The 16946-nt window shown below is 40.3% G+C and overlaps 1 protein-coding gene and 1 long non-coding RNA gene across 2 annotated transcripts; both read left to right on the forward strand.

Annotated features, from left to right (window-relative positions):
* The first annotated feature begins 2624 nt into the window (after positions 1 to 2624).
* LOC147799765 (uncharacterized) lies at positions 2625 to 3874 on the forward strand. The gene is made up of 2 exons (XM_087133820.1): positions 2625 to 3413; positions 3611 to 3874. Exons 1-2 carry the CDS (start codon positions 2625 to 2627, stop codon positions 3872 to 3874), a joined length of 1053 nt encoding a protein of 350 aa, XP_086989946.1.
* Positions 3875 to 10560: 6686 nt separating this feature from the next.
* LOC110987407 (uncharacterized) lies at positions 10561 to 13465 on the forward strand. The gene is made up of 2 exons (XR_002599266.2): positions 10561 to 10988; positions 11843 to 13465. It is a non-coding gene; the product is annotated as an uncharacterized LOC110987407 (long non-coding RNA).
* Positions 13466 to 16946: the final 3481 nt, after the last annotated feature.

Genomic DNA, 16946 nt, shown 5'->3' on the forward strand with positions numbered 1-16946 from the left:
CTGGTTATTAGAGTGCGAAAAAAGCAGATGCTAGAGACTTTTAGCTGGAGCGTAAAGTGACTTGACTTGATGAAGGCAGGGAAGAGGGTAGCTTCGGAAATCCTTTTCACAGATCTCGTATAAGCTGTACGGCCAAGGGTGTGGTTGACGGACGACTTGGTGGCGGGGTGTTGGAAGGATCTTACTGTGGAGTTATCAGTTGGTTGGGTGGGTTTGGCAATGGATACGGTAGTGGAGAGAGCCGACAACGAGGAAGGACAACTGGCCGTCACATATGGTGCACTATCAAACTTCTTTCAAGATAGGGTATCCTACATGCAAAGTTAATAAAAACTAAATAGTGCAGCTGGTAAGGATTGTTGGTCTGAACTCGTGAAATATGAAAAGATGTTGGAAAATGCGAATAAATTAGGTTTGAAATTCATGTCATTTGGAACACTGATGTATCAGCCTACGTAATCAAATTATGTAGAGGTTTCACAGCAAACATTATTTGTCTGAACGCATTTCACAAGACTGAGTTTTCTTATAAAAATTCTTTCTTTGCAACTAGTCGACTATGAATGTTTTAGATAACACTACAATCTGGTATCCAATGCTATCCCGTATTTAGTTTCATCTGTTGCAAAAATCTGCGCTGATAAACCGTTTTTGTGATTTGCATGACCTTGAGGCCATTCTTGACTTGAAACTACGTTTGAAAACAGTATCAGTAGGCCTATATGTAGAATGTGTAATGAACTCGATGAATGATGAACTCGGTGAAGATGAACTCGAAACAAGCCACAGGAAAGGATGATATGAGCTGCCGCCTATTTAAATTAGCGTGCCCATTAGTGGCCAATCATTGACAGTTTCTTTTTAAAGTTCCGTTACGTTACATAATAATGGAAAAGTGCCATGGTCTTGTCCCTCACAAATCTGGTGACAATACGTGTTGTGGTAAGTATAGCTCCATTTCAGTGTTTCCGATTGAAAGTAAAACACTACAAAGGGCAAGCACGGCGCGGGGGATCACCCCCGCGCTGATTGTCATTTTTTAGGGCGTTACACAAATTAAACAAAGAGACTGAATGGCTTTCCACCAATAGTGACAACTACATGAAGTAACCGCTCCCCTTGTTTAAAAAAGAGTTTCCCAAGACTCCCCAGCAAAAACCCTGAAATGCCCCGTTCATTTCCAATAATATCGCTTACACCCTAAGTAGTCACCTTTTACTTGTTTTAGACCTTCGCATTCATCTCAACTACAACAGCTTTAGTTAAATCTTTGGTTTAATAACATTGATGATAGTAAATAATCCAGGGTTGCATTCATTGATTCGTGAAAAGCGTTTTAAAGAAGCTGAGTTCACTAGCGGTGCTTAATGGTTACAGTCCTACTTATCTGGTCGCACCCAGTAAGTCTTTTTTAAGGGTCCAATGCACCTGCTTTCAATGTATGCATGGGAGTTCCTTTCGTTTTCCTCTTTATGTAATTAACATGTCAGGTTCTGTATCAATGGTTTAATTTATATGTATATGCTGATGAAACTAATATACGTGGCATGGATGTTCATAAAGTAGAATAGAAATTGTCTAATGGTGTGACGTGAGTTATGAATTAGATATAGGCAGACCATCTTGTTATAAGTCTTAGTTTTGCTATGGAGTATTGATGATTTTAATATAACTATTAGCAGTAATGTTTCAAAAGAAATAAAGGGTATACAAGTGCCTTGAAGAATTATGTTGTAATGAACAAATTGAGACAGTTACACAATGTGTTCAGTTTAAGCAGTACGGATGCTTTTAAGGGTCCGACTATATATTCCTACTGAATCCCTGATACTTCTTCACAACTCATGTGTTCAACTTCTTAATGAATACTGGGTCGTACAGCTTCCAAATGCAAATGAAAAAACGCGAAAGATTTCAGAAATGGGCTTGGAGAAGTATTTTCATTTTAGAATTATTCCGTGAATGCAAATGGATGTCCTGAGAACAACTATTTGCCTACCATCATGCTGTGCTAATGTATAATGAACAACCACTGCTCCCAGCCGTAGCCTTGTGGTTAAGAGCGTTGAATTCGCAATCGGTGGGTATTAAAGCCGCGGGTTGCGGTTTCGAATCCAGCCCAGGGTCATGGTGCGTGTGCCATGGGCAAGGCACTTTCTCATTCATTGCCTCTTCCCGACCCGGAGCAATTGGGTACCAGTGAGGGCAGAGATAGTTACTGTGGTTGATTAAGCTGCTTTGCGCCGAAATGGGGTGTTTGTTTGTTGTTTGTTGGGGTGTTTGTTTTTTGTTTGTTTGGGTGTTTGTTGGGTTGTTTAATACAGGATCATATCGCTACAACGGTTTCAACTGAAGACTTCACCAAGATCAAGAGAATGACAGACAATGTCTGCCGCCATGTCTTCAGGTCAATTCGCCGCTGACAGATCAAGAAATTCCGTCGCCTCTCCAAGAACCAGAGTAAATCCCATATTCCCAGTCGGACTATAGGATCTTCTATATCCTCATGTCTATACCATACTAAGCCCCACCTCCGTTTCACAAGCTGCGTTCACAAGGCAAACCGTGGGCAACCTCAGTCACCGCCGCTTGTCACCCACGGAATCCAGAGTCCTACCCTCGGTATGAACTTTGCCTTGGTCCCACGGTCCCCTCCAGTAGCAGACATCATCCAGTCTGTTGAGCCAGCCCTTCGCCACCTGAACAAGAGCGCTGCAGACGACGCCCACCTCCACATCAGCCAAGCCCTCAAGAACCACAAGCCTGTCAAGCCCAACATCTACAAGACCGAACAGCAAGCCATCAACAGCCTACAAAGAGATCACTCCATCCACATCCTCACTGCAGACAAGGGGAACGCAACTGTCGTAATGGACAAAGCTGACTATGAACGTAAGGTGCGGGATATTCTTGAGTCAGGTGCCTACCGGCCCCTTCACAAGAACCCCATACCTTCCATCCAAAAGACATTCCAGGCTAAGCTTCTAGCCCTCCAACGGTCAGACAGCATCTCCATGGCCCTATACCGACAGCTTCGACCCTCCAGTACAAGATGTCCAATATTCTTCGGCCAGCCCAAGATTCACAAGACCGGTATCCCACTCCGACCCATCGTAGCTCCCCGAGGCGGCCCCACCTACAACATCGCCAGGCACCTCACCAAGATCCTTCACCCTCTGGTCGGCAACACCCCACATCATATCAAGAACTCGGACAAGTTCGCTCAGTTCATCGACGGGTTGTTTCTACGCCCCACAGACATAATGGTCAGTTTCGATGTGGTCTCTCTCTTCACTAACGTACCCACATCCGAAGCATGCATCATCGCCAAGGATAGGTTACTTCACGATCCCTCACTCAGCGACCGGACCAACCTCACACCACATCAAATCCACGATCTCCTGATCAGCTGCGTATCATTTTCCTGCTTCCAGTGGAGAGACAAATTCTTCGAGCAGTCTTCCGGAACCTCCATGGGATCGCCTCTATCCCCGGTTCTGGCAGACCTGTTCATGGAAGAATTTGAGCAGACAGCCCTCTTCTCCGCGGACCTCAAGCCCAGCGTATGGATCCGGTATGTGGACGACACTTTCGTCATCTGGCCACACAGCCCACAAGACCTCAAGACGGACGCATTGCATTCTTGGATGTCGAGGTTTCAAGACTACAAGATGGCACCCTATCCCGCACAGTGTATAGGAAGCCAACACATACCGACCGCTACCTGAACAACCGGTCATTCCACCACCCCAGCATTAAGGCCTGCGTCAACAGAACCCTCGTGCGTCGAGCATACAACATCTGCGACCAAGACCACCTGCAACCGGAACTCCATCACATCTCCACAGCACAACAGCGGAACGGGTTCAAGTGAGATCAAGACCCAAGACCCTAGACCGCCTCCAGACCAGCGGGTCTCCTATACCCAAGGTCAACCCATTAGGCACATTAGTTCTGTCACCCTCCCCTACATAGGCAATACCTCCCACTGGATCCAGCGCATCCTTCTACACCATGGCAACAAAGTTTTCCACACCGCCCCCAACAAGATCCAAGCAGCTCTCCAGTCTCACAAGGACAAACAAGACCCCAAGACCAAGCCAGGCGTCTACAGGATCCCCTGCGAATGCAGCAAGGTGTATATCGGAGAAAATGGCAGAGATCTCACTACCAGACTCAATGAACACCGAGCCCACGGACGACGGGGGGATCTCGAGAAATCTGCCATCATCAAACACTCCAGCACTGAAGACCACCAAGTCCACTGGCAACAAGCCCATCACATAGCCAACATAGAACAATGGCATCCACGTCGTGTTCGTCAGGCAATTGAGATTCACAAGAACCGAACAGTTCTGCAACACTCAGCCTTCCAACATTAACGGTGAAGAAATAACCGTGGGTTCTGTGTTTTCCAAAATTCCTCACTCCTAAGAATTAGACTATTTATTTAGTCTTTTGCGTTGTCGAGACAGATTTTTGGCACTGTCTTTGCCAAACTGGTGGGTGGCCGTTTTCACCGATTTGCCGACAAAACCTGCTGCATCAGGCGTCTCCAGGCAAGTTGGCACTGGTTCCTGTCACAGTCAGCTCCATGCTTATGCACTCAAAAAAAATGTGTGTCTTCCTTCTCGATCAAAGAACGTTCTGATCAGTAAACGTACACATAACCCTTTTCGACTACTGTCCACATTCTTTCACACATGCTCACAATGACAGTGACAAATGGACATCTGGTTGTGTTTCAAAATTATCCATTAGAGCACACAAGTGATATTTATAAAAATCATATACAGGTAAAGTGTTGAATTTAACAAATAAAGAGGATGTTATCCTTAAAGCCAGAGCCATTCACCAATCTTAAAGAATTCTTCTACATCACGTATAATTTGTCAAGTCAAGGTATGTTCTACGCATATTTCCCCAGGCAGGTATATATACTATACTGAAGATGAGGCAAGGATAACGTAGTGTAAAAAGAAATCAGAAAACGAGCTGTGACAAAATATTTCAATTTCTAAGACCACCAAGGTTGCGTGCAATTAGTGGAAGGAATTTCTGCTTTCTGGCAATGCATTTCCCATGTCAACTTGTCATTAATAATGACACTCAAATTTTACAGGGATCAAGCTTTTAAATATGTGAATATACAACTGGCGCCTAAGTATGTCAAAGTACCATAGCAAGCATGCAGGTCACGGACCTACTTTCCATTGCAGTCAAACTAAACGAAGCGTGTAGAACTGTTACGTTTCCGACCCGCAGTGTGTAGATTCACTTTTCCAAACGATTTCATCAACGAACCCAGAAAAAAAGGTATAAATTGCCGTTGCACACCTGCTGCAATCATGCAATTTCACCAAAGGTTTATCTCCCCGAATTAAGAGGCTGACCTTTATAGGTGAGAGAAACTACATCGTCTGAGTTCGTTGGCCGTTCGCATACTGTCCTCAGGCTAAGCTTAAGTTATCTGATTACATGCACCTCCTCGCTTGAGGAGTCTTGCCGCAGGCTTATCCCGTCTCGACACAAACTATTCGGCACAGTACTATGGCACAAAGACTCTACAGATAGACCTTTTCTAGAGTAATTGCTGGTATTCTGGACAGTGTTTTCTCAGCTCTGACGGGAAAATGTTTTGTTGTAACGACATCATCTTTAGCGCACATGAAGACTAAAAATTAGAAACTGTCCAAAATAAGACATGATTTAAAAGTTTCATTTCTTTTCAGTTCTACAGTTTCCACGTCAGGAAATTTTCACTGACTCAACTGAGTTACCGAACTCTGAGTGAATCGTGAAGGCGTACTACATTTATTTTTAGTATTTTAACCAAGAAGCCAATTCAGCAAACGCCGCTTGAATTATTACAATATTTAGTTCACTATGTACATGAAATTAATACAAGACTGCAGAATTAGAAGTTAATTTGTAATTGCTTTCGTCACGTAGCCTAAACCAATTACGTCATGTAACTTAGCCCTTTGATAGGACTGTTCGTGATTGGCATTTGGCTCTCCAGTCTGAAAGGCTCACCATTCATTGGACATCATTTTCTACACGAAATTATGGTAAGGTTGCTTATATCAACCTTTTCACTAATATAAACGTGGAGCCCTGGGGCAGAAAACTCAAAATTCCTATGCGATATAAAATTAAATTCTATTCGTTATTGTCTTGAATTTCCCGTTTCGGAAAGTTTCGTTACCATTTCAACCGCCATACCCTCGTTTTTTATTAAGTGCCAGTAGTGTCTAGTATAACGGCAAGAGTACAATTGATTTGATTAAGCCTTTCCCTCCTGATCAGTTGCTGTAAATACAACGCACAAAAGAGTATTTTATGCATCGAATTTTACAGAAACTTGTCTGTGGTATGCTTCAGCTCACTAAGAAGCAAGGGGCTTGCCTCATAGGAGTGTGAGAATGCATCTGGGAATACCAGATGTCTTTACCGAACGGACTTGATTTAGGCCTACTCATAAAATTTAAAGTCCAGTCTGAACCATTGTTCGTGTTATAAGGAAAGCCAAAAGTTCAGTGCTTCTTTTTTCCCTAGATGTTGGTAATAATTTGGTAATAATAATGTAAACAGTGTTCTTCAGGGGAAAGAGTGGCTGTAACGTAGGTTAATGTAGTTGAAAACTCCAAGTCAATAATTTCCCACATGGTTATTATTGTCATGTGACCAACTGTGATATTGAAAAACAGCCCCAAATACGGAGTGAATGCTGCTTTCATGATAAATTAGATATCCCCCCCAAAAATCGTAGCTATATATTTAGGACATACAATCCAAATGGCATTCCTTATTTTGGAGGTTTATACCACGAAAAAGTCTAAACCGTTGAAATAAAGGACAATTCTTACATGCATAATAAAGGATCGTCTTGTAGCGTTAATTCCCTAAGGTCTTTTTAATGCACCCATGCGATGCATTTTGTCTAGTGCGTGTCCGTTTTCTCAATTTGCTTCCTTGAGGTAGACCCGGAACGCGTTGAATATTAAACCTGTCCTGAGTATCATTGCCACAAGAAGTAATTACTTGCTCATCGGGGGTCACGTTATGCTCTATCTAACACGATCACAGAGTAATGTAAAAACTATCCATATATTTTAAAACTGCAATAAACTTTATTTTGAACATCTTGCTTTGAAGCCCATTTGTGCCACTTGTAATATGTGAAATATATTTCACAAGGTGCAACATGTTGTTCAGTAAGTTGTCATAGCAAGAAATAACTCATTAAAGCAAGACAATGAGTTACGGCAGAAATTTGTATAATGTCAATTGTATGAAATTAACTCTGGTTGAGCATTATTGGTATCCTTACAAAGCAAGCTTTTGTGTGTTTCGTGAACCTGAATCTTTTATTGAGACTGAGATTGTCGCCATAGTATTTTTACTTTACTTTCATAACCTCGCTTGTATTGACTTACCGGTACATTTTTATTTTGAAATCCGTTTAATGTTTTTTCTAACTATTAGGCCGACAGTCATTCTTTGTAGCTACTGCTTGACTTTGTAAATCTGACTGGTGCAGTAGCATTCCCATTTTTATTTGGAAGATGGTTTCTTGTTTATCCTGCTATATAGATCTTAGGTAATCCCACTTATGGTCTGTCTGATCAATTGTTTTTTGTTGTTTTTTCTAACTGTCTGTCTTGGCACTTTCTTTGTCGGTACCAGGCATGTTTTGTATTTTTAGAGTTATTTTTTTTTAACTGCAGCAAGCAATCTTCACAGTATTTTATCAACTTTAAATCACGTCTCTGAAAAATAATCTCGTAAATTTATGTTTGTTTTCATCTGATGTTTTATATTTTATCCTTTTTTAGTTAATATATATGCAACGCAATTGATATTTGATGCTTACACATAATCTGGCCGTAATTCAGCTTTTGGCTGCTGTGGTCGATCTAGTATAAACCATTTCAAATCGAATCAAATCAAGTCAGAGCGATGTAATCATCGTTGCGAAAGCGAAATGCATCAAGACACTGCATACGGTAAGTTATGTTATTTTCTTGTCCTGTTTTGGGAGCAAGCTAGTAAGTAGCCAGATAAAAATGTATTCCTTCTCGACACAAGAATATTCATGTGCGTTTTGCGTTTCAAATGCAAAAATAAGAGATGATGTGAGCACAATGCATGCTGTAAATATTGTAATATCTAATCTGTCAACAGGGTGTGATGCAGGGGCTGCTCTGTCCAAAACACTTTGACATGGATATATAACACTATACAGCATTATCTCTGCAAAACATTATATGTCTAATTCTTGCAATCTATTAAAAATAAGTTTCAGATACTGGTAGGGCTTTTTAGAAAGAATAGGGCTCCAGAAAAACAAGATAAGAATGATCTAAATGGCCTTAGAATGGGACAGACGTAATGAAGCATGTTGTTTTCTTATTTGTTTTTCGAAACGGTCGGAAACTAAACATACTAATTTAAGTTTGTCTTTGCACTGAGCGGAAAACTTTCTTTTGTCGTGTGCCCATTTGTCATTTCCGCATTTTGTGAATAATACCAGCTTTTTTGGATACGAGTAAACTGCGTCAGAGGAATCATGTTTCAAGGAGTTTATATTATCATGGAAGAATATAAACAGAATTAAGAACTCTTGTTACTTGTGATGACTTAGAAAACAACCAAGCTGGAAAGTACGGGGGTCTGCTAAATGAAAGGCAAACTGTGTCAGAGATGCATGCTATATGGCTTTGTGTGTGATAGTTAATACAAAAACATGACTTATTAATCAATATGCGAGTCAATGGAGCCAACCACGGATGTAACGTAGATGTAGTATCATAAGACATGGTCATCCTATTCCAACAAAAGTTTCTCAGTTAGTACAGCACTCCAACCATGCAGCGCTCTTTAAATAGCAAAATACGTACGTTTCTGAAATCAACCAATACGAACGCTTCATATGCCGACCCGAAAAGGTTCAGCGTTCATCGCGCTTTTTCCCAGGGCTCGACCGCTAATTAAATGATCCTGGAGAGGCTCGAAATTAGTCGAAGATCAATTTCTTGGATCAATTTCGCACATACACGCAGTCATCAGCCAATCAGAGTGAATGGTTTGTTGTTCGAGGAAACGTGCACTTTGGTGCTGGATTGATTTCGTTAGTTGACACGAGTGGTGGAAATAAATAATAAAAAATGAACAGGAACAGCAAGGTCAAATGCAGAGGCAAACGTGAATAAGACGTGTACAAGATCAAAGTAGATGTAAGATTTCTTTGTCAAAGGACATTTTGGTCCCTCACGGTTTTATTATAACTATCACAAAAATATCACAGGAATGATGTTATAGGCACATTTCGTCAGTTGAAAATACCAATCCTTAGATAATTCACATATTGTTAGTTACAACGAATGTACGTTAGTTGATCCAAAATATATTCACACACCATATATGGACAGCATGTTGAGCTGTCATCGAAGATACAACCCTTTTATGATTGTCTTGGTGTCATAGACAAAGGCATGTCCGCCCTTTATATGTGTGATTTATTTTTAAAAAAATACACAAAACTCTCGAGTCTCCAGAACCAGAAGATCATCACGTTAATCGCAGAAATTATCTAATTGCAATTGTCTAAAGCTGATGTCCTCTTAATTCCAAGTATTTTTATAACACAGATTTCCCTTACATTTCCGATCACCATCATCAAAAATGCAGAAGACGCGGTCACAACGAATATCTCCGTCTTAAGACTTTATGCTTTGTTATTCCTTCCTCCATGCTTTGTCATAGTCGGCAGCTGTTTAAAACAACAAAAATGTCAAGATATCATGGATTCAGATCATTTACATTAGCGGACAGTTCTGACTTAAGTAAAGAAAGTAAAGGATCACTCAGCGAAGCAGTGGCTCATCCAGGATTTGTTAATAGAGTGACTGGATGAAATCAGTGCCCTAAAATGGTCTATTTTGCTGTGGGGTGTAGGCATCTCTTTTCAAAATGGCTGCAGGCTTCATAAAAATATCTTGAGAAGTGATCGGATAAGCCACTAAAAACTGAAAGGAAAAGAAAAGATGAGGAGATGAGCTTTAAATAATTGCCGTGTGTTTTGAACACCTCAGAAACTTGTGAGCATTTTTTAAAGTGGGAGTATTTATCATTGTCTATGGAACTTCATTTACTGGTCTGCACCCCTATGGCAGTGAAGTGGGACGCGATCCATCGAGTCCTCATTGTAAAGCGCACATATAAACAAGGCGTGACGTTATGTTTAAGCCCTAGTAAAACCGCCTCAGAAAACGTTCAGGAACGTTCGGAACTCTTCCTCTGAATTCGAAAGTAAAACTTCGAATAGATAAAGACAGAAAAAATAAACAATGCATTCCCTAGGTCTCCGCGTTCGTGCACGCGAGTTTTCAAATCATGCAAATGTAACCCTGACCTCATAAAGGTCTGAGGTTAGAAATTACTTCGTGTCCATTTTCTCTGTTTTCCTAATGTGTGCACCATTTTATTGATCTCTATCCCTCTCTACTGAAACTTGTAGCTAGACAATAAATGTTTATCTCTTTCCTGTCTACCCAAGCTGTAACGCCTTGATCTTCCCTTTTTCTTGGAAGTGGGATTATGTAAGTGAGAGGGATTAAGGGAGTGAGTTGCCTTACACCGTTCTACCCTCCATCCCATAATTTTCGCCCTCCAGGATGCCCAATCAGGGCATTACCCCTTGTGGTGGTAACAAGACTGTCCAATGGGAGGGCAAACTGGTCTTGGAGTGTAGCAGGAGGTTGTGGGCTACATGTGCCCAAAATTGCTGGCCATGTGCATTTCCACATCTTGTCAGCAAACAACGAACAGTAAAGCACTCCGCTCCTTGTCCAGTATTTCAGAGCAAAAGACAACGGAAATTGTTCCTAGTACATTGTAGCTCTATAGTTTAGAGGTCCAAATACCTGCAAGTGGGACTTTCACCAAGCTGCTGTTCTGCAAAGATTGAATGTTGGCTTTTTTAGGTAAGTCAAGTTTATGCCAATTTGAGCAGATAGATTGTTAGCTTAGAAAAGTGTACTGGTAGTCATTTGCTATGGTGTCTTTTTGAACCCTTGCCAAGTTTTAATGTCAAGAACTTTGTAAGCTTAATGATAGCCTGTACATAGTAGGAAAAACGTTCTGGTACATTTTGCTGTGGCTTTAGGCAAAGTGAGAAACAGTCCCTTATAAAGTTTTAATGTTACTGAATGCAGAACGTACATGCGTCTTTGTTGAGAGATCTCCAGCATGTAGCTCATGGCTGTTACCACGTTCATTCTCTTAGAAGCCTTTGGCATGTTTGACGATTTATTTTCTTATAATTGCCCTTAACCTGGGGAACTGCTTTATGGAATATTTTAAAGCTTGCTTCGACTTGGATTGTCAGAACTCGCTCAGAGATTTCAAACTATTGTCCGATGACTCGGACTGCAGAGTTTTTTCTTTGTTTATGGGAATTGTCATTGAGAAGTCAAAATTCTTAGCTTGAATCAGTGCATATGTTTAATTCGAAACCGAGAAACCTTTGAGCCAGTCTAGCTTTGGCCTTCACTTTCATTTTTTTTATGTTAAAGTCTGGTCATATGGCGCCATGAAGCATATTTGATGCCGAGATAGTTTTATTCATTTTGGGGGGTAAACTTTTGTTTTTCCACATGTTAAATTTATGGGTGTGTATACATGTATATAAGTCTGTGTTTTGCGTCAAAACTCTTAAACGTACATGTAAAATAGATGCGTTAATTAAGGGAAAGCAGAGTTCGCCATTTTTAGTCCACTTTAGAGTGGTTAGAACATTTGGTGGTGTGGCATGGACCACCATGTTTGGCTCTTTTAGATACAGAGATATCAGGCCGAGTTGTCTACTGGGAATAGCCAGAAGGGGACTTTTGTGCTTGCCCTTCCCGCTCCCGTGGCATCTCAACACTTGTATGCCAGTCACCGCCTGGTCTGGGATCGTTGAGGAGTACGTTGTCCTCAGCCCCGTTATCGCCCAGTATCACCCAAACACCAGCCACTTTGCGGTACCAAACATGCTAGCCAACTTGTGACACCAAGTGTGCCAGCCAGCCAGCCTGTGACATCAAGTGCCAGCAATCTAGTGACACCAAATCCGCAAGTACCTGTACAATCCTTTGAACTCTTTTCCACAGAAAATGCCGAGCTGAATTCTCGCAAGAACACCACCACCCCACGACAACGATCCGTTGACGTCGCCAGCTGCATATCTACAGAGAACTTTAATTGTCCTTGATGAACATTAGGGCGATATATCTGGGTTTTGTGCTACAGTCAGATACTGAAATATACATATGTTTTTCCCACTTTGGTTATACAGTCAGCGGTGACATGACAATACTATTTTAATGCGTAATATGGTTGCAATAAAGCAATTTTCAACTGTGCACAGTATAACTGATGTCGACAATTGATTTGTTTTCCCGAAAGGAGTTGGTTATTTAAATCGGTTCCTGCCATTTTGGGTGAACCCAGGTTACACAAACATGAGAACAAGAAGTATCACGTTGCTTATACTACCTACAATGTACATGTACAGCTGATGGGTACTAGATTTACTTGGGCTTACCTTGGACAGTTCTTGTCAACAAAGGTTAGGGTTTAATTTTTTTGTTTTATAATGCTTACTACTCCAGTAAATTCGTTTTAAATGAAACGTATACATTTTGTGGCCTGCTGTTTCAGTTCACTTTTAACCTAAAGAACACCAAAAATAATCTTGGAAATTGTTACTTCTGTACGTGCACACCAAGTTGCACAAGTCCTCTTGTATTCTAGATTTTCGGAAAGTGAGAGGTCAATTTCCGACAAGATATTTCTCTTCCAGTTCAGCCAATTTATCAGAGTGCTACAGGCTAGCAAGTAACTTTCATGTATGTTCGATGTTGATTTTGTTAGAAACAAATAAACAAAAATAATTGCATATTCTAAAATTTTGCAAGTTCAAGTTAATTTTCCTATCCAAGGGTTCCGAAAGCGAGCTATCTGGGTTCAACTTCGAGACTCTGTTGGAATTCATATGAAACTCAACGTGTTTAAACAGTAAATTTCCATTTCATCTGAACGTCTACACAGTTTTCTATTGTGAGATCTAGAATAGTCCAACAATGCTTTTGCGTCGTGATGCCCAAATAGCTGGTTATCAGCTACGGACTCAAGTGCCATGAACTGCTTAAAAACACAAGAAGAGATGGTCCTGATGACATACCATACGCTGTCTTATTGAATTTGGAACGTAATTAAATAGTGGCGGTCTCTGGTAATTTATAACAGCATCAATGTTAAACAAGACGGTTTTAAACTCTTTCAATCAAGGTAAACTGTGATATTTTTTTCAAAGTAACTGTCAAGAGAGATTATTTAAATAATTAAATAATTCTATATTATTCGCAATGTAACACCCTATTAAATAATTAAACACTTTGTTCCAGATACTTTAGTACATGAATGTTGAAACGGCCTTCTGAGTTCTTCTGATGTCCACAACAGCCAATCGTTAGTCCTATGAACCGCATAAATCAAAATGACACTTTTGTTGTCCTTAGTTTGGCCAACAACCAGTTACAAAACTTTCAACTCTGGACCAGAGTGCAAAAATCCATTTGCCTTTTATTGGATGCGTGGCAATCGTGCATGAAATACCCTAGTTGAGATTTCGTGTACCAGTTGCTAGGAGACGTCACTGAGATTCAATTTGTCAGGCTGTCTGAGGCAGTGATTGGTCATTATTTCCTGGCACCTTACCAAACTTGATGATAGTCCATAAAATTATTTCAGTGAGGTATCCATTGATCCAAGTCTAATTCTTCCCTCAATAATTTTTGTCTCAATGAATTGTTTCTATAATTTTGTTGTGAAACATCACTTTTATCCCCTTGATTGCAAAGTCTTTGACTTCAAGATTTCCTCATGATCCGTTGTCCACACATTTCTAAGATATAATGATGTGGACTGAATTCCTGTCTGTCGAATCTGACCACCGATCGGATCGAACCTGGCTCAGTTGGATTCGGACTTAAATTGCTATTCAACCAAACAAGTTGGAAAGCTTCAATCAACTGGCCAGGTGGGTAGTTCAACAGCCTTCCTGGCAGTCAGTATAGAGGACTCAGGCGGAAGGGCAGTATGTTGGCAAGCAAGAAAAACCATAGAAGTATTGGGCAGCCACTGAGTAATTTGCAACTGCACAACGTGAACTCAGATCAAACATTCAAAGAAGTGCATACAGTGATCAGGAATTAATGCCTTCCTTATCTAAAATAATTATAAACAATTAACATCGTACTTTTTATATATATGCTTTGGGACAATGCAATTCTTAACCAAAATTTAAACTGTTCGTTTGCTCTACTTGCAACCCTGCTCATGTCTAATTAACAAGTGCCTCAACGAATACAACAGCTTTGGGCAATCCTATTACTTTGCCAAGGATTTATTTCTTGAATTGGAAAGGAATCTTAACGTAACTCTGACATAATCCACCTGTCCCGTTTTAATTTATGAGGTTCTTGACGCATACGACGAAAACCCCTACATTTTATACAATGCAAAATAATGAACAGTATCACACTTCATAAAAAAGACCTTTCAATGTCACTGTGCAAATTTTTAACCTGGTATTAACTTTAAAAATAAGCATTTTAAGCGCATTTTATAAACCTGTCAATTTTAGAGTTACGGATTTCATAATTATACATGTCTTATTGTTAGATACATGCGAATTTCCAGCTTAACTTACACAGTTTAAAGACTATTCCATCTGTTCTATAGTCTTGTTTTTTGCTGGTTCTATGGTGTTCACATTTAATACGATGAATGCCTTGTCTTTGATTCAAAGATTTGTATGGTGACTTGGTTGAATCGATTTCACGATGCGAGTTGAAAGAAACGATGAAAACTTGGAACACCCCATGCCCTAATTTCAGCGCCTTAAACCACTCAGGGCGTAATCTTTGTCGATGCCATTTTAATTACGGAGACTGGTGCTGTGACCACAATAGTATATCAAGGACATTTCGGCTTTTTCTCAATATGCTGTTTTGGAAGGTACTCATAAACCGTCTCAGCTTGACAAAAAAATGCTATAAGTTGTGTTAAGGAGTTATACCACTTTGTACTTAAAAATGATTGAAGAGAAAATGATTTTCACAAAAATCTCACCGGAAATTAAAGATTTTCTTTCACTGAATATTCCTGATACCTTCAAGAAGATTCTACACGTCTGAAAGAAACCACTACATCCATTCCCTTTGTCGACAAAAACCTAACATAAGTTTATGAATATATCTGGTGAGGGGTGACCGAAAATTAAAGGAGAAGTGAGAGTGAGTGATTTGGATGTTGGGATTTTCACTGTTTGGGCATAATGTCTCTAACACCGTGTATGTATCGTGTTCCCCTAGAACCAGTATGGGACATGAGCCCACGACCTCTTTACATTATGCTGACGCCGAAACACATTAAGATTCGAGTCGTGGAATTTGGGAGTTTTAATTATTTTCGTTTTCCTTGAAATATTGGCAAGTATAAGTGATCCTTGCATGCATTTTACTGCCCAGATCAAAGTTTCTGGGAAAATAAAGACAAGGAACGAGGGCAGGTGCTCCGGCGACCTTATACCCTGAAAGCCCAGGGCGTCAGTCTTGTTTACGGCGATGGGATCGAAGGAAAGCAGTCAGGTGTGTACAATTGTAATGGCTTCTTGGTCTGTTTAGGAAGAGTCCGTGTTAGTAATAATTCCGCTCGCCGGAGCGTCAAGTTATTTTCGCCTGTCACCCGAGAGAACACGGCACGATGACTACGTGAGCAGGGCGGACAATCACCTTCCGTGCAAAAAATGGCCACGTAAATTGAACTTTTGTCTATACGATATATCAAATTATACGTCCGAAAATTCACAGAAATGTTATGAATACAAAAACTGCATGTCGTTACAATGCAAGTCCATTGAAACAATTCAGAATAGTGTGACTTAAGTATCTTGCTTCCAGATTCAATCTCATTCCTCAAGTTTGAGTGCCTGTTGAAACTTTTCAATTAAGGTTGTTTTACGGTTTTTGTTTTGTTACACTTTCATGGCTTGCTAAACACCGACGTATCTGCATGGCTTGTGAGATGTACCTATGGGCCAGATCGCTGAAAGAATCCCCGGCCATTTTAACTTTACCCCAGCCCTTCTCTTATGTGCTTAAATTTGATTTCAACGTTTCCAATTAATATAATGGATTAGGCAGTCAAGGAAAAGACAAATACATTGTATTTTGAGTCTTAAAATGTTTAAGAAAACTTCATGACTGAGGATTTTTGTTGGTTTGATCATGCTTACAGAGTCATTTGGATAACATCGATATATTCAATGCAAAGCGTCTAACAACTCTATAATGAAACAAGCAGACTGACTCAAACGCGCAACGTAGGTTCAACATTTTCTCTTTTATGGATTGATGTGACTAATCCAATTACAAGGTTTTTTTTATAACGTCAGTGCACAGAATGGTTTTCAGTTTAGCGCATGTATTGCCTATTATTTTTGTGTGACTATGAATGAATAAGCGGCTGCACAAAGATTACAACGCCAAAATGTTTGACAAGTAAAAAAATAACAAACAGTATTGGGGAGAACACATATTCACAAGTTAAAATTGCAGAATGCGTATAATCAATGACCAAAGGTTCTGACACATTATTTGTAAGTTTAATAAGCTAACAGAATGTCTTCTGTATTGGCAAAGAACATGCGGATTTTTATTGACAAAGTCTGGGTATTTTTCCACGAACTGGCCCTGCAGCTCTGACAACCTAATGAGGTAAAATGTTTCAACGTATAGTCACCCATTTCACGCAGTTAATAGCCCACGGCTTCACAGCAACGTCCGTCAACCCCTTACCCAACAGCCGGCAAAATCATGCCTACAATGTGTGCT

This window comes from Acanthaster planci, linkage group LG02 (genome assembly GCF_054643075.1).
Source record: "Acanthaster planci isolate LZ-2023a linkage group LG02, COTS_SCS, whole genome shotgun sequence".
NCBI lineage: Eukaryota > Metazoa > Echinodermata > Asteroidea > Valvatida > Acanthasteridae > Acanthaster > Acanthaster planci.

Excerpts from the sequence above, each read along its gene's own strand:
- LOC147799765 (XM_087133820.1), top strand. The coding sequence starts at position 2,625 with ATGAACTTTGCCTTGGTCCCACGGTCCCCTCCAGTAGCAGACATCATC. Across the intron at positions 3,414-3,610 it reads ACGATCTCCTGATCAGCTGC|CCCACAAGACCTCAAGACGG; the intron begins GTATCATTTTCC and ends CTGGCCACACAG.